This window comes from Gracilinanus agilis, chromosome 1 (assembly GCF_016433145.1).
Source record: "Gracilinanus agilis isolate LMUSP501 chromosome 1, AgileGrace, whole genome shotgun sequence".
In the NCBI taxonomy this organism is placed as follows: domain Eukaryota; kingdom Metazoa; phylum Chordata; class Mammalia; order Didelphimorphia; family Didelphidae; genus Gracilinanus; species Gracilinanus agilis.
Genome location: NC_058130.1, coordinates 128,457,166 through 128,475,060, shown reverse-complemented (window position 1 = coordinate 128,475,060; position 17,895 = coordinate 128,457,166). Strand labels below are relative to the sequence as shown.

The window sequence follows — 17,895 nt, the reverse complement described above, 5'->3', positions numbered from 1 at the left end:
TCTTCCTGCTCAAATTCTTTTTTAACAAAGTTAAAAGCAAATGGAAAATAGTTTAGCAAGTGAAACTAACACATCAAATGAATCTAAGACTAGGTGCAATCTTCAAAGCTACAGTCCTCTACCTTTGTCACGATTAAGGTATCAGTTATTAAAACTAGAGCTAAGTAGGTAAGTAGGTGGCTCATTTGGATTGGCCTGGAAATGGTAGGCCTGGGTTCAAATTTAGCCTCAGAACCTTCTTTGCTTGTGTAATCCTGGACAAGTCACTGAACCATTTGTCTAGCCTTACCCATCTTCTGCCTTGGAACCAATACAAAATATTGATTCCAAGCCAGAAAATGAGATAAAAAAAAAAAGCAGAGTTGTAGATATTTATATTATTATCGTCATTGTAGTTATATATCTTCCCTCCCCGCCCCCACCCCTCTTACTAAACTGAAAGCTCATTAATCTTTTAGTAAGAATTATTCGACAAACATTTCTGTAACTCTTCCTTCGGGCCAACCGTAATGTATGTACTGTGCTAATCTCCCAGCTCTACAGGTAAGTAGACTGAAATTCGGGAAGATTAAGAAAATCACGCAGAGTCACAAAGCTATTAAGGGGAGTTAAGGTCCTTTTTCCTCCCATTTTTGCGCCCTTTCCACGGACCAGGCAGACAGAGCCAAATCCTGGCAGGGGTGTAGAAGATGGAGCTGACTGCTGGGCCTCTCCGGCGCCCCGGGCTCCCGAGACCCCCGCCATCTCGCTGCATCAGGGTTCTAATCCTGGTCTGTAAATTTGAATCGTTCTTCTCCGACCCTGCTCCCGCTTTACACGTCTGGGAGAAGCTTGTTAGCACCCACAACGCTGCAGGACCTTGTGGGGGTGGGGCCAGGATCCGGGGGCGGGGCTCGACGCCGCCGCGACCGCGGCTGTTTTCCCGCCGCGTTAGGGCTGCAGGTGTGTGTGCTTGTGTGTCAGTTGCAGCTGCAGCTGGCTGCTACCTCCCCCCTTGTTAGCCCCTCACCCTTCACAGCCGCCATGCTGCCTGCCGACTGCTCGCGCAGGTAAGGGTCTCCGTGTTGGACAGACACCGCCATGCACGTTCACATCCATGCTTTGGTCGGGATTCTGGAACCTAGGCTGGCGGCAGTCCCTGGTGCCGGTGACATTCCTGACCGCGTCTTGGGAACCCTGAGCCTTCCGGAGAGCTGCCTGCGTACGCAGGCGGGGGAGGCGGGGAGTCGTCGGGTACTTTGGTGGGAGAGAGCAAATCGGGGCTGAGGGGACGTTGGGGGAGGGAAAACCGGGAAAGTGGGATGGAGGAGGGGAAAGGAGAGGAAGAGGAGGGAAACGGAGGAGGAAAGGGGGAAAAGAAAGGGAGGAGGAGGGGAGTGTGGACAAAAAGGGGAGAGTTGAGGGCTAAGGAGGGGGTCAGAGAACCTAGAGGAAGGACGGGGAGGGACTGGGGGAACTTGGGAGAAGGGGAAGGGAAGCTGACAGCTGAACTGCTGGGGGCTGGGCGGGGTGTATTTCCAGGCTGGTTGCGGAGCTCCTAGGAGCTTTGGAGGCTTGCCAGAAGAAGGAGAAGGATTTGCAACAATCCCTTGCTCGCTGCCGGGTGTTGCTTCAACCTTGGTATCGCTGGGGAAGGGGAGGGCCGGCCCCGGGCCAATTCTCAGCCGATAGCGCCCACCTCCGTACAAATCTCGCCTGGACTGGGGGAAACTGCCTGTTTGGTCCCAACATTTTGGCGTCTGCCCGGAGTTGAGGCTTTAATTTATTCACAGACGCTCCCCCATCATGCATATCTCACCCAGAAGGGTCCCTTAGGAAGAGGCACCCACGGTTTTGCCCTCTTGAGTGCCCTTTTCACTGCCATGCTGAGCCCTCTTTGGTGACAAAAACGTGTTTGTGGGGAGACGGGGACCAGAGAAAGTGAGAGTGTGTGTGTATGTGATCCTGGTGGAAAGGTCTCCAGGCTTCCTTCCCCCCCCCCCACTGGGGTCTACTACCAAATCATCTACTTATATATGGAGCTTTAGTGTCCTTGTTTGTTAGAATGGGAAGAATAATTCCAGTAGCAGCCACTTTCCTGGCAGAGCGCTTGTGAAGAAAGCCTTTTATAATAAACCATACCTGAGGAGGTGTGGTGAATTCTCTCTTTTCGTCCCAGGGAAGTGGCCTCTCCCCCAAGCCCTGAGCCAGCCCGGAAGAGGGGTGAGGAAGCAGAGGAAGCTGGTGATCCTGGTGAGCCTCAGTCTAGGCCTTTCCCCAGGGCTCTGGGCAGAGGCAGTATGGCTGCTGCCCTCCTGGAGTGGGAACGAGTTTGGATGGGGTGGGGAGAGCCTCCACTGATCCAGGGGACAATGACCTGGGGCCATTCAATGACTTGGGCAGAAAGATGGATTGCTTCTTTCTAATGGTTGGAGTCTTACAGACCTTAGAAAGGTGGAGCTGGTTGGATTGAAGGGAGGGCTTGAGCCTGGGCTGATCCTCGGGAGAACACTTCTCTGACCTGTAGCTTTCACAGCATGTGAACCAACTCCTAAAGATCTCAAGGAACTGGAGCTGCTGACCCAGGCCCTGGAGAAAGCCCTTCGAGTCCGGAAAGGCATCGTCCAGGTCCAGTCAGAGGAGAGTATCTCCAGTGGGAAAGCTGCCCAGCCTTTGGTCGCTGCCCAGGCAGGCCCTGGGGCCAGGCCAAAAGCTTGTGTTCCAGCAAGGCCCCCAGCTACCTCTCAGAGGACTAACAGTGGGGTGAAAAGGCCTGCCAGAGCCCCCTCTCATAGGGGCAGGGCTCCCGGAGATGTTCTCACACATGCCAAGCAGCCAGACCACTCAGCTTCTCTAGAGGGGCTCGCTCAGCCCTGCCCTCTGCCTTCCCAGGGCCAAGTCCCTAGGTTCCCAACCTCCACCCCAGTTTCGGTCTCAAGAGAAGTGGGTGCTACTGCATCCAAGACTGGGCCAGAACAAGGAAAGACCCAACCAGACCTGAGATCTGAGCCCTTCACACTCAAGGAGAAAGGGTAGGTTTCCTGAACCCTGATACTTGTGTTTGAAGTTTTGGCCAAGGAGGCTGAGCTTGATCAGATTATAGACCTTTGCCCACTGATTTAGACCTTCTTTGGGGTCCATAGAAGGAAGGGGGAGCATAGAGCTTTCAAGGAAGAGCTGAAACATATCTTTGGTTGAAGTTTATAGGTTAACAAGGACTTTGGAGAACCATACTTCCCTGGCCTGGCCCTGTCCTCTCAGAGTACCTTCCAAGTTCCCCAAGACTGACCAAAAGGAGTTGGAGCTGCTGTGTTTCCCCCTTTCCCCTCGTAGCCTAGAGAAGTGATTGTGCTAGACTCAGAGGTACCAGGCTAAATTTAGACTTAGATTCAGCCATTAGGTCCAGAGGCTCCTTTTCCATTATAAAGCCTGATACCTTGACTCCAATGATGGTGAATGAACCCTTCTTACTCTTAGGGCCAGGTTCATGTTGAGTTTTACCTTGCCTTGATGGCTCTAGCTGGAGTCCACAAAGTTGCCAGGGAATATAGGCACTGGCTTTCCATCGGAGATATCTCTCCTCTCCATCCAGGCCAGTCTTGGCCCTTTGTGTAGTTCTGTAGTCTGTGGGTGTTGGGGGCCACCAGCCTGGTCCCTGGGCCCCTACCTCCTCACGGCTCTGTGGAGCTCCACTGATGACAGAGGTTTAGGGGGCTGGAGATGGGGCCAGTTTTTCTACCTGTCGGGGGAAGCCTGGAGGTGCTGTTGTTCTACTTAGGCTCATGGCTAGATGAGAACCCAGGACCTGAGTGTGGCAGGCATCCTGGAATGGTGATTCTTTTTTTTTTTTTTTTTTTTGCAGGACCCAGCTGCGGCTGCCTCTCTTGTATAAGAAAATTGCTTCCAGAAATTCCAGGTGAGGTTTGCTTATAAGGTGGAAAAAATGTGAGGCTCTTTAAGGATATCCATTACCAAGGGGTTAGTGGTGAGACTCTCAGAAACCTCAGGCCAAGTTCCAGTCCCTTCACTTCAGAAGAACTGAACCAGGAATACCCACTCCCATCCCCTCTTAATCCCATCTCCACTCAGGGACCTTTTCAATCCCTTTGTCCTTTGAAGAGAAATCGGGCTTGGAGAAGGGGAATGGCTTTGACTAAGAACACACAATGAATTGTTGGCAGATTTGGCACTTAGAACCCAGGACTCCGATTTCCCACATCAGTACTTATCCTGATATAATTTGTTCTTCTCTTGGGTTAGAGGCATTAAACTCTTCCAAAACTTTCTAGTGCTAGATTAAAACCTAATAGGGAAATGTTTAACAAATAAATACACTGCAACATAATGTTAATTTTCATGCTTTTTAGAGCCAATTGCAGCCAGCAGGGATCCATTTCTATTTGAGTATGACCCCACTGTCTTGGGTGCTAAGACCTGATTTGCATTTTTGGCTGAAAATTTCCAGAGAAGATCATTCAACCTATCTTAGTACAGGCCCTTTGATTGCCACTTGCCTTTTCCTATTCCCTTGAGAGTACAGTCTTGACTCTCGGTTCTGAAAGTACCAGGGCAGGAGTCCTGCCTAGCAGATGCTTTTTCCCCAGACCGTCTCCCTGTTCAAAGCCATTGTCCTTGCTCAACTGCCCTGTATTGTAACTGGTTCTTTTCCCTCCCTCAGAGGATCCTCAGGCTCTAAACCAGTGATTCTCAAAGTGGGCACCGCTGCCCCCTGGTGGGTGCTGCAGTGATCCAGGGAGCGGTGATGGCCACAGATGCATTTGGGGGTGGTGAATAACTGTAAGAAGGTGGTGATAGTATGTGATAGGGAGTGCTAAGTAATATTTTTTCTCGAAAGGGAGCTGTAGGCCAAAAAGTTTGGGAACCATTGCTCTAAACCCTCCTCCTGGCAGGTACCAAGGATTATGGATAGAGGCCCTAAGTGAGAGAGGCCCTATCCCATTGGTCATGAGTTGCTTGGACCAGCTGGTTCCAGTTCACTGGAGCACTGGTTGTTAAGTTTTTCATTGTGAGCATTTACACCTCAGAAATCAGCAGAGTTACAGATTTGAGACATGAATTCTTGTTCTGAGGTCTAAACTCAAGAAGATGATGGAGATTAATTAGAGTTAATAGTGCAGATTAAACTTAAAAGTATGTTGTACATTTTTAGAGAGCCAGTTGTTAAACATCTGCCAGTGCCCTCCTTCCGTGAACACACCATATACAGTGGAAACAGGAACTGTTTGAAACCACTTTTGAGTTTCAGGCGTCTATACCTAGGTGCATTTTGTTGTGTATTTGTGTGCATGCTGCCTAGCCTGTGGGCCCAGATCCAGCACTCCCGGTTCGATGGTGATGCCGATGTGGCTGCTGCCAAAGCCCATTTCCTAGAGAGGATGAAGAAGACCGTATCCTTGCCAGATGTACCGTGTGTCTGGCCTGGGGGGTGTTTTTGAGGGGTTGGGGGTCAGGGAATGCCACTGGCTCCAGGCTTTTTGGCTAATGGGAGGTCTGGCTAAAAGCCACAGCCGCTACATCACTCGCTCTCTTAGGATGATGGGGGACCCCATCTGGCTCTTAATGGAAGCAGAGGGGCTCCATCCCTCTACCACAATGCCCACTGGGCCTCCCACCAGAAGCTCTTTGCTCTTCCTGCCAGGGATTGCTCGCTGCTACCCCGGGAGACTGGGGGGAAGGGGCAAATTAGCCATCTGCCAGGGACTCGCAGCCTGTTCCTGGAGCGCTTCCTGCCGGGTCTGTCAGGCTTAGGGCTAGAGCCCTGGGAGGGAGGTGAAAGGGAAGAAGAAGACTTTCCCTGACTTGCTCTGAGTTTGACATGCCTGGCCCAGCCATCAGCCCTGCTGAGGTCCAGGAGGAAGTGACTCGCCTGGACCGGGCCTGCCACTTACTGACCCAGCATCTGGAAGAGACTCTGGCCATGAGTGGGGAGGCAGCTGCGGGTGAGGAAGGAGAGCTTGGAGCTTCGTGGGCCTTCCCTGGCTGGAAGGGAAAGGGGGCGTCCTAGGGGGGTGGGAGAGCAGGCTTTGTGTGGGGGCTGGCCTGAGAGGAGGGAATGGCTTCTGAAGCCCCATCCTTTCCTCCTGCAGGTTCCCTGAGCTTGGAACAGGAGTACCACCGTCTGGTTACCCTTGAAGGGCTCCAAGCTGCTGTGGACCGGCATCTGCTTAGACTACAGGAGCTTCGAGAAGGTGAGGCCTCTGCCAGGGCCTGAGGCCAGACTCAGGGCTGCATGAGCATGGATGGCACCCCCAGGCCTCTGGGCCTTGGGCCTTGGGTGCCTCGGTAGTGGGCAGCTTCATTCTGTGACCCTGGCAAGGAGAGGCTCGTTCCCTTGAGATTCTCCTTCCCAGAGGCTGCTTTCTTTGGTGCTCCGGTGGCATAGCTTTATTTTTCATCTTTCTATCTTTTGCCTCTTAGAGAACTGTCCCTATGACAAGGAATAAAAAAGGAGGGGAAAAAAGTTTGGCCCAGCTAGCCAGGGACATCTAGGCTTCCCCACCTGTAGCCCCCCACATTTTCAGAGAAGGAAGCACTGTATACCGTCGTTTTTCTGTGGGACAAGCGTGGTGTGCTTGTGCTTCTTTAACCATTGTTCCAGGATTGGTGGGTGCTGACTTCCCGGCGGGAGCGGGGCCAGGGTGCCTCCTCTGTTCTGCCTGTTAGTGCTGAGCAGCTGCTCCTGGCTGAGAAGCTGGCCCTGGCTTCCCCTTCCCTTGGCTCTGCGCTAAAGGCCTTTCTCTCAATGAAGTCTGTGGGTGGCAGCAAAGCAGACGGGAAAGGGGGTCCTGAGCACCTTTGTGGGGGAGCGAGGGCAGAAGCACTTATCTTGTGCCCTGGGTGCCACGCTTGCTACAAATACCCTCACTTGTTCACAACCACCACCCTGTGAAGTAGATGCCGCGCATAGACGATGAGGATCCTTAGGTTACAGTTGAGGAAACTAAGGCAGAAGGCAGCGTCTGTCCAGATGTCTGATGATGTGATTTGCCCGAGGTCACAGCTAGTTGGTGCCTGAGGCCCAGCCCCTGCGTGGTGCGGGGGCAGGGAGAGCAGGTGACCTTTGTGCTGAGTGCCCCGCCCCGCTGCTGGGAAGACCCGCCTCTGACGTCCCCTTTTCTCTCTGGGGGGACACAGCGGAGGAACACAGGAGGCCCGGGCCTGCACAGAGCCCTCCGTCGGGCCCCATCCTGCGTGTAGCTGGGAGGCCGTCCCTCTGGAACACCAGCCGGCTTTCCTATTCCAGCGCCCGAGAGCTGCAGACCGCGGCGGCCCTCAGTCTCCGAGTGGCCGTGCTGAAGCAGCAGATCCAGCTCCAAGAGGTACTGCCCAGGCCCGCTCTCAGCTCTTCGGCCTTCGAAGGCCGAGCCGGGGATGGAGCCTGGACCTTTGCACCCGGCTTCTCTGCTCTGTCCGGCAGTCTCTGGCCAGGCTGGGGTGGGGGGTCTCGGGACGGGGAGGCGGGCGGTCTCGAGTTTTGCCTCCGGCACACCCCACCAGGTCCTGATGGAGGAGCTTCTTCCCCTGGCGGGAGCCGAGAACCCCAGCAGCCCGGCTCAGCTGGCGCTGTACCGGGCCATCCACAGCCAGCTCTGCGAGGCCGGGGAGCACTTCTCTGTCCTGGTGAGAGAGGAGCCTTCTGGCTGAGCCGCCCTCGGGCCACCGGCCATCCAGGGCTCCTGAGCCTGCCGCCCTCCAGGACCCGAGTCTGTGCTGGCTGCTGCCCCGATGTCCTCTAGGACCCGGCCTGCTGCTGCACCCAATGGGATGAGGATCCCCGCCGACAGCTAGGCCCAGCGTAGGGATTCTGGAGAGCATGTGGAGAAGGAAGGAAAGCCTCTGCTCTGAGAGGTGGCGGCCTAGAGGTGGGGGCTTCTTCCCCGTTCTGGGGGCCCTGGCCACCAAATCAGTGATGTGCCCTCATCCCTGAGCCCCCTCCGTGATGCTCCTCTCCCCACCTCACCCACACAGGACGTTTGTTCAGTGAGGGAGTGATCGGGAGGTCTGTTGAAAGGCCCCGACGGTCATCTCTCCTGGGGGGGGGGGGGCTTCCAGGAGGAGGCAGCACTTGAAGTGTGGAGCTGCTCCAGGGAAGAAAATTCTGGGTGGGGGACAGAATTAGCACCGAATTAGAAGAGATGGCAACACCTGGCTGTTTGGAGAGAGCAGCCCACAAGTGGGGCCAGCTTGAGGGGTTTGGGTTTGATTCTCTGCTTGTGGAAGGAGATATGTGTGTGTGTGTGGGGGGGGGGGGTGTCAGCAGACCAAGGCTCTTCTCTCAGCTCTGTGCCGTGCTCCTGGGAGGCAGGTTTCTTCTGTATCGGGTGAGAATAAGCTGCTCATAAGGAACATCATAGAACTGTCTTGAGAAAGTACTTTGTAAGTCTTAAAGGACTTTGAAAATGTGAGTTTTGTCATAATAAAGGTGTTTATGATTCAAACTCGGGACTTCTAACTTCTTGAAATATGCAGTGATTTCAGCACAATTGGCACAACTGCACTCACTCCATATGTAGAGACAAATGTGCACTTTTATTTATTTTAAAACGTGTTTTTATTCCAACCTGAAACACCAAAAAAGGAGAATTTTCATATATACAGGCTGAGAGATCTAAAAGAAGGTTGTATATGAAACCCTTGTTTAAAAATTCAGCTCAGAAATGTTATTCCGCTTGTCTGTGTTTTTTTCTGAACTCCTGTTCTTCTGTGTACATTAAAAAATGTTTCAGTGGCCCTTCTTTTGGCATCACCATCTCTCCTCTCTTCCCCCTCCACACATACCCACCTCCCAAATTAAAAACAGAAAGAGAAACAGTAACAACATCAGCATCAAGCAGAACCTCTGCACAATGGCCATATCCCAAAAGATTTCGCTTCTTCCAACCCTGGAGGGTCTCCCCTCTGCCCAGAGACAAGCCCTGTGGGAGCAGGGGTTTCTTGCTTTGCTGAGCATTCTTAAGGTTTTCAGGTTGTTTTTCTTCACTAAGTTGTCACTGTGCAAATTATTCTCCCAGGGTTCTTCCAATCCATCCCTTTCAACCTTGCTTATGGAGGGATCATATTCCATTACATTCATATGTGATCATTTATTTGTCTATGCCCCAATTGATGGGCATTTCCTTTATTTACCATTCTTGGGTACCACAAAAAGTTCTGCTATAAATATTTCTGTCCATATCTGTTCTTTCCTTCTCTCTCTATTTGGGGGTATTTGTCCAATAGTGATGTGACAGAGTCCAAGGGGGGTACAGCTTGGTGACTTTTGGTCATCGTTCCAAATTGCTTTTTGTAATGGTGGAATCAAATCACAACTCTCCAAGCAGTACATTGGTGTTCCTGTCTTCCCACTCTCCATGGTCACTTTTACCTTTGCCATTTGTTTTTATTTCTATTACTATTTGGGATTTAGAGCATTTTTTCATGGGGTTATTGATCTGTTGCCTTTTTTTTTCTCTTGAACAGCCTGTTCATATCCTCTGACCATTTATCTTTTAGGGAATGGTTCTTGTTCTCTCACACACACACACACATATGTATAAATATATAAATTATCTTACCTCTCCGAGCTTTATGCTTGTAGCATTAGTGATCTATTTGCTTTCTCTGTGGAAATCTCTTAAGTCCCCCAAAGTCCCCACAATGGACCGGATCCGTTTCACTTTCTAGATGGGGAAAATAGAGCCCCAGGAGAGGAAATAATGGGCTCCAAGCAGGTAATAATCTTAGCTAGGATTGGAGCTTGAGACCACTCGCCAGTGCTCTTTCCATCACACTCTCTGTGCCTGCCCTTGAAAAACCTTTGTTTCCCTCTAGCCCATCTGCTTGGATCTGCAGAACATCCCCCACGTCTACCAGTCACAAAGCCCTTTATTCACAGTTGTCTGGGAACTCTTTTGGCAGACCACAGGCTCACATGAAAAGGGAGCTGGACGCACAAAGGATCATTATGGATCATTATAGTCAAGGAATGAGATTCACCCCTGAAGGAAGAGAAAAACTGGAGGACTAGACCCCACTCCCTGCTGGAAAGGTCTCCTGAAACTGCATATGTAGTATGTAGAGTGAGAGGGAATTGTGTGTTGGTTAGAACTGAATATATGACTTCCTGTCGGAGGGAATTGTCTGTCGGTATAACTGAATATGTAATGCTCCTCTATTTGAATCGAATGGATGGAATGTGTTTTCAGCCTGTGAGTGGCTCCAGTGAATAGTGGTCTTGTTGGGGAGGATATGGACCATGAAGCATCTTAGTGGATCCTTGCCAGACTTTGGGATGGATGGGGAGGCAGACCCTGGGAGTTCATGGGAGGGGCCCCAAGGGGGACCCTCTCTGAAGCAGAAAGGGAGCTGAATATCTCAGAGACCCTCCTGGAAGAAGATGGAAGATGGGGAAAAGTTTTCCTCCAAGACAGCCCGGTGGGTGGCCCCCAGGGCAGAGATAGGTCTAGAGCCAGATGGGAACTGGGCTTGCCTAGGAAGATATGCTGGCCATTTTGACCAGATTAGGAGTATTATAGGATAATGTTATCTAGCAAGGAAGTGATAGCATAGGCCTATGTAGCAATTTCATTAGGGTATATACCTGCAGGGAATTTTATATATTTTTTAGGATAAACATGAATCATCGAGGACATTTGGTTTATCAAACTAAGGAAATTAAAACTTAATGAAAGGGTTTTGAAAATTTTATGACAATACTTTAAAATACAAACTTAAAAATGAGGCAAAAAACCCCAACAGGTTTTGGCTGTAGAATTAACCAGACATGCAAAAATCCAGTCAGTTTTCATAATCTAATTCTTTTACCTGATAATAAGCTAACTCAAAATGGCTCACACAGTTTGAGGGTTTTTACCTTTTCCTTCATAAGAGAATAAGACAACTTTAAGACGTTAGGGATTCAAATTCCCTAATCACATCATTAATCACATCACTGTAGTTAACCGAGGAAGCCAATTGTTCAGTGTATGAAATGATGAGTGAGTCGAGGCACTGGTGGGACATTGTACGTTGATTTTTTTAACATATGTTTGCTTCCAGAAGACTCTTTAACATGAGCTGGTACCAGATAAGACTGCAAAGTACTGAATAGGTTTATAAAAGGTGTGGGACATGGAAAAAATCAATTTAATTCCTTCATCAATCAAATGAATCATAACTAGTGTCCATAGCACAAATTTTAGGAACAGAAATGGCATAACTGAAGCTACCTCACTTATTAATATATGGATGCTTTAAGTTTGTTGGCACTGATTTCATATCATCCCAACCAACGTCTAATGTCTCAGCAGTTTTTCATTGTGGTCACAATTTTACAAATCTGCTCAAATCAGTCAATGCTAGTAATCACAGAGCCTAGAAATGAGTAAAATGTTCTCTCTTTTATATCAAAGTCTCAAAAGCATGAAGACCAGCAGGTGTTTTTCTATTCTTAACTGGGAAAATTGATCCATCATTTCCTACACACATTTTCATACTTTTCTTGAAAAGAGATTGAAAAATATTCTGGGCCACTTCTCATCACAGCCAAAGTTACTCAGATTTCTCCTTCCTGTCATTACAATAAATTACAATGTAGAATTCAAAGAGCCTTACTTTTACCATCCTCTAGAGGATAAAATAGCTCACCATTTTTAGGGCAAAAGATGAATTGTCATGAATTTAGCTTATGGCTAGGGCTTTTGGCTTTTATATTATTAAGGGGAGTTGCCTTGTGAAGCTTAAAATGAGAGAGTAGTTTTTAATAAAGTTCCCACTGCTGCTCTGCAAGCTCCATCTTATGTTTAAATATAAAATACTCTGGCTTTTAAAGTCCTCCCTAACCCAGCACCTTCCTACCTTGATTCCCACCTACCCTACAATCCAGCTCCTGTGGCCTCCTCGCTGCCTCTCACAAGTGACCCTTTTTCTCCTAACTGGCTTTCTCTGGTTGTCCCTCATGCCTAGAATGCTCTCGCTCCTCACCACTGCCTCAAATTTTCTTTGTCTTCCTTTAAGACATCTGTACACAGTTTGCATGTTTTCCCCATTGGACTGCTCTTTGGTCCAATATTTGTTATCCCCAGAGCTTAGTTTGGCACATAGTAGGTGCTTAATAAAATGCTTGTTAACTAACAGTGACTTCCATTTTCAAGTGGAAAACTACTTTTGTGAAATTTTCTCCATTCCTGCATGTCCCCATGAGGTCTGGATAACACCCCCAAAGTCAAACTATTCTGTTATATTTACTTGAAATTTATTGAATATTTATTTGAATGCATTTAGCAGGATAACGTTCAAACAACAGATATAGCAGGGAACCTAAAGTATTTTGTTATTCTTTTATGCTACATTTTAAATCTCCCAGTAATCCATATGTAACATATAATCGCTAGCGTGTAGACAATTGCATTAAGTTTTCAAAGCATTTCATAAACATTTTCTTGCTTTATCCTCACAACAACAATAGAGATTGGGTGCTATTATCCTTGTTTTACAGAGAAGAAAACGAAGTCTGCCTGGGTCACATAGCCAGTGACTGAGTGAATTTTAGCTCAAATCTTTCTGACTTACAGGTCCAATACTGTCTGTTGTACCACCAAGCTGCCTTCAAAACAGACATCACAGATGACCAGACCATTTTAAGTCTGCCAAAGACATCATTTAACTGGTCAGAAATAGACTGAGCGTCAATTAATAATCTCTATAAACAGATACAAAATGTTCAACTGGACTTTTTTATTGTCCAAATACTATACCCCAGTGGGCATCTGTTGATGGTACCCACTGTCAGTAGTAGTGTTGGCAGTTATTGAAATGGTTGGTTCATTTGTCAAGAATCGATCTTTTGTTGTGTGATATTTCGTAGGGCTACAATTAAATTATTTTGGATGTAATTACGTAGCGCTTTGAAGAAATTGTTTCACATGCTTTGCTATTAAGAGATCACTTTTTGGGGTAGGGAATCACTTTAAAAAGACTTAGAAATAAATTTTCTCAAAACTGTTAACTTTTTCATTGATAACCCTGAATAGTCTCTCTTCCTTTTCACCAAACATAGCATGTCAATCTATTACATTTTCATCATGGCACTCTTTGTTTAGACATATAAGCCTGCTAGATCCTTTGTAAGGATGATTGGCTCCTGCAGAATGCCCCTGATGCAACTTCCCACATGGTGGAGGCTAGGAAACTGGTTTCTAGGAGAATCCTGATGACTTGCAATGTAAGGGACTTAGTGGCATGCAGAGATATTCTCCTGAACCAGTTCCTATTCACCTCTATGGTGACTGCAAGGCTTTATAGTTGGCTGTAGAGGCAATCAAAAGGGTACTAGCCAACCTCCACCTCTCCTTTTCTCTTGGAGTTTGAATCCTTCATGTCCAGTAAGAGACAATGCTATAAGGAGGCCTTGGGCTCTCCCTCTCTGAGACTGACATGTGGCACAGTGAAAACAAGCATTGATGTTTTGCCTCAATATTTGTTCTTCCATTTTAAGTGAAGGAATTGAAGATTTTGACCTGGTAAGTTTTGAAAGGTTAGCAAAGCAAGCAGTCCAGGCAAATGACCACACCAGGTTTTTGTAGTCAGTCAAGCAACAATATCTTAAGGAACAAGAGTGGTCATTAGGACCTAGCTCAGCAGTAGCTGAGTGAAGTTATTGAAGGAAGTTAGTTATAGGAAGAAAACTTATTTCTAAGTCTTGTTCATGTGATCCAAAAAAGGTGATCTCTCAATAGCAAAGCATGTGAAATAATTTCTTCAAAGCTCTTAAGTAATTGCATCAAAAATGACTTAATTGTGTTCCTGCAAAACATTGTGCAACAAAAGATTGATTCTTGACAAATGAAACAATCATTTCAATAACTGCTGTTATGGCAGGCAGCAATGCTGAATTTGGATTTGAATTTGGTGGGTCTAAAATTATGTAGAAACTGTGCTAAGTCTCAGTCTTCTCTTTCCACAGACTAAACCAACACAGGAGAAAATGTGTCCCTGAAATGTTGAACGGAAATGCTCATATTTTCCATCTTGCTCTATCTCTAAAGTAAATCTCCCTATGCCCTTCAGTTGGGGAATGGCTGAACAAATTGTGGTATCTGCTGGTGATGGAATACTATTGTGCTCAAAGGAATAATGAACTGGAGGAATTCCATGTGAACTGGAATGACCTCCAGGAATTGATGCAGAGTGAAAGGAGCAGAACCAGGAGAACCTTATATACAGAGACAGATACACTGTGGCACAATGGAATATAATGGACTTCTCTACTAGCAGCAATACAAGGATCTAGAGCAAGGCTGAAGGACTTATGAGAAAGAAAACTAGCCACATTTGGAGGAAGAATTGTGGGAGTAGAAACACAGAGGAAAAACAACTGCTTGAACACATGGGCTGATGGGGATATTATTGGAGATGTAGACGTTAAACAATAACTCTAGTCCAACTACCAATAATATGGAATTAGGTCTTGATCAATGATACATGTAAAACCCAGTGGAATTGTGTATCGGCTACGAGGGGTGGGGGAGTTTGGTGGGGAGGGAAAGAACATGAAACATGAAACTATGGGAAACTATTCAAAGTAAAAAAAATGTATATTAAAAAAATAAAGTAAATCTCCCTAAAAGCTAATGACTCATCCTTTGATGGATTGTTTTCTAATTATCCTGTTATACAAATCGAACTAACATTTTTTTCCCCATTTATACTCTAACTGCTAAGAAACATGTTCAATCTAGACCGATAGGGACTTTTAGAAAACTGAGTTTGCTGATCTTTTTTCTGGGTTAGCTTTTCCTAAGTCTCTAAGCCACACAGGTTAGGATTTTTCCTTAAAAACAAACAAACAAACAAACAGAAAAACAAACCAAAAAACCTTACTTTTGTCTTAGAATCTATACTGAGTATTGGTTCCCAGCAGAAGAGAAGTTAAGGACTAGGCAATGGGGATTTAATCACAGAGTCACACAGGTAGGAAATATCTAAGGCCAAATTTGAACCCAGTACCTCCTGTCCCCAGGCCTGGCTCTACCCACTTAACCACCTGGCTGTCCTAATTAGTTTTTTTTTCTTAAGAAGTATTAGGCCTGTCCTTAAGCCACTAAAATAGTTTCCTGGTCACCTAAGTAGAAAAGCCAGCATAGTCCATGGCATATCAGAATCAGGGGGCTCTTTTCTGAGGCTTCTAAAACTCAGTAGCTTGAACAGCACTAGGATATTGTCTACCACTGAATGATTCCTGTATCCTCAACTAATATCTTTTCCTTTCTTTGTGCATTTCTTTTCATTCCCTTCAAACCCTGGGTTCCAGCCCATCTCTAGTCTGGCCTGGCCTAATATGTATGCTAAGTCATTCCACAAAGTCCTTGATGTCTTTGATTTGGAATTACACTGACCTGAACTAAGACACAAAGGCTGCTTTTGTGGGTCATTTCTCTGTTTACTAAACAGACTGGAACTGGTGACAACAATTATCTACATTTAAGTTCTTAAGGAAGGAACCTAAGTATTTGTATTAGTGGGTATTCATTTTAATTCTGTTTGTTCCTTTAAAAAGTCTTGATAAGTGGATCCATATTTTAAAATAAAAAGGCAGAGTATAATTCAAATAAAAATGTAATTGCAAGGGCCGGTAATGTTGTTGCAAGAGCCTGATGATGTCAGTTGAGTAGGGGTGGCAAAGATCTGAAATACTGTAGATATTGCCTTGGGCATTCTTGATGAGGTAACTTTTTCTAGAAAGACAGGGAGAAAGGAAGGGGAAGACCAAAGGTTGTAGTCATTGGAAGTGGTAGCTTTCTACATATTTCTACATCTTATCAGCAATTTGGTATTTATTCCATCATGCAACAGTCCAGCCTTTAAAAGTGTATCTAGCAATTAAAAAAGGTTTGGGGTGGGGGAGACATTAAGGCTCGTTGGGACACACCTACACACTCTGTATGCCTTTGGGTGACTGGTTGTAGGGAGGACAAGTCAGGCTCATCACCCTCATCACCATCGCATCTGGATTAGGGGAGGGAGGAGAGTCTTGGATGAATTTTCCAGTCACAGCAATTTATCAACCTACCTGGAATTCCAGGAGTAGCCACTTGTGTAACTGGAGTGAGGACCCACAGAATAAATCATCGAGGAGCTTAGAATTCTTCTTCAAATGTCCTTTCCCCGCTTCAAGATCCCTTCCCCGTAAGATGTTTTGTGTCCTGAGGTCCCTTTCAGCCCCGACCTCCTTACCTGTTCTCAGGGTTTTTCATCTTTGCTATGGCATGTTTCTGAAGCCTTCTTCTACCTAGCCTTTGTTGAGGGATCCCCAAAGGGTTAACGGCCCCAGTGTCCCCCAGTGACATCACGGTTCCTTCTTCCAATCCGCGTCTGGGTTCCCAGAAAAAAAAGACAGCTGAGGGGTTCGGGGCAGCAACCAGAGCCTGAGGGAGCCGAAGCCAGAAAGCTCGCAAGCCCAGCACCCTCCTACCGGGCTCTCTCCGGGCTTCCGGCGCCTGGAACCATGAGCACCCCGACGTGCGCGCCGGCCTCCGAGGCAGGGTTGCCCCCGGCCCCGACCCCGGCGACCCCAGCCCCTGCCCTGGGCCCCGCGGGACCCCTGCACACCTTGGCACTGGCCACTGGAGGAGCTGGCAGCTCCTGGCACCGATGCATCTTCCCCTTCGGCGCCGTGTCCACGCTAGTCGGCGCGGCTGCCACGGGCATCACCTTCTCGCTACGGGGACCCCGCCTGGACCTCGCCCAGGGGGTGTCAGTGGCCGCGCTTGGCTCCGGCCTTGGCCTCCTGACCGCAGCCTTCCTGTGCTGGCGGGCCCGCCGAGGGCGGAGGAGACAGCGGGAGCGGGACGAGGAGCCCCGGACGCCCTGAGGCTGCTCCGCCCGGAGGTTGGCTGGTCCGCAGGGCTCCAGCCCGGGGAGGCACTGGCGCAGGCGCCGGGTTCTGTCTGCGCCTCCCATTCCCTCAACCCAACCCGCCCGCCCGCCTTGGGAGCTCGAATTGCTGAGGGAAGCGCGGCGACTTGCGGGGGAGGGGGGCGGACTGTGGTGGGACGGGAAGAGCCAAAGCGTTCCGCCTAGTACGCGGACACAGAGGGGATGCCCAGGTGCCGGATCCTGGAATGGAAGGAGGGAACCATCCATGTTAGGGGTTGAGGGCTTCTCTCAATTCCTCCCGCCGCAGCTTGGCTTTGCCTTCCTCTCCAGGGGAGACAGGGATGGGGAAAGGATGGAGTTTTGTCTAAGGGACTAGTGCCCTCTCCTTTCATTGCCCTATCGACCCAGAAACAAAACAGAACAACCTCCCCATACTCCAGGAGGACAGTGTCTGGGGGCACCTCCCCATAGGTCTCCTTACCCCATATTTTCTGTGGTTTATTGTTCAGCTCTGGTGTGTGACTCATTAAAAGAGTTTGCCCTTCAGTCTGTGCGCATGGAGGAGGATGGGACCTGGAAGAGAGGGTAACTGATGTATCCAAGTGTTTTGGCTCTGGGAAAGGGGGTCGTCTGAGCCCAAGCCCAGAATGGTAGCCTCACTTCAACTGAGGCTATGGAGAGGAGACAATCTAGTACGTCACTAGTGGAAAGAGTCTTGGACCCAAGAGTCAAGAGACTGGGATTCTAATCCCTGCCCTGCTATATGCTATTTGTGTGACCTTGGACAAGTCACTTCTCTCTGGACCTCAGTTTCTACATCTGTAAAATGTGGGAGTCTGTAGTTCTTTAAGGTTTGCAAAATGCTATTTTCCACAATAATCTTGAGAGGTGGGCGGTGTCGCTGTAACATGTCTATTTTAGATTATCTCTAAGGTTCTATGTAGCTCTGAAAATCCTGGTTCTTCTCTGCAATCCCAAAGTGTTTGCATCCATTGAGAAAGGGAGCTCCTTCATGTATGCCACCTTTAGCTGAGAACCTTC

At 48.1% G+C, this 17,895-nt stretch overlaps 2 protein-coding genes across 2 annotated transcripts; both read left to right on the top strand.

Annotated features, from left to right (window-relative positions):
* Nucleotides 1-1,004: 1,004 nt before the first annotated feature.
* On the top strand, nucleotides 1,005-8,438 carry TEDC2 (tubulin epsilon and delta complex 2). Its single transcript, XM_044657046.1, has 10 exons — nucleotides 1,005-1,049; nucleotides 1,522-1,620; nucleotides 2,159-2,232; nucleotides 2,516-3,011; nucleotides 3,842-3,895; nucleotides 5,297-5,387; nucleotides 5,810-5,939; nucleotides 6,087-6,188; nucleotides 7,135-7,319; nucleotides 7,498-8,438. Exons 1-10 carry the CDS (start codon nucleotides 1,024-1,026, stop codon nucleotides 7,642-7,644), a joined length of 1,404 nt encoding a protein of 467 aa, XP_044512981.1. The 5' UTR covers nucleotides 1,005-1,023; the 3' UTR covers nucleotides 7,645-8,438.
* Nucleotides 8,439-16,483: 8,045 nt separating this feature from the next.
* LOC123248490 (transmembrane protein 100-like) lies at nucleotides 16,484-16,849 on the top strand. Its single transcript, XM_044677283.1, has one exon. It carries the CDS (start codon nucleotides 16,484-16,486, stop codon nucleotides 16,847-16,849), a length of 366 nt encoding a protein of 121 aa, XP_044533218.1.
* Nucleotides 16,850-17,895: the final 1,046 nt, after the last annotated feature.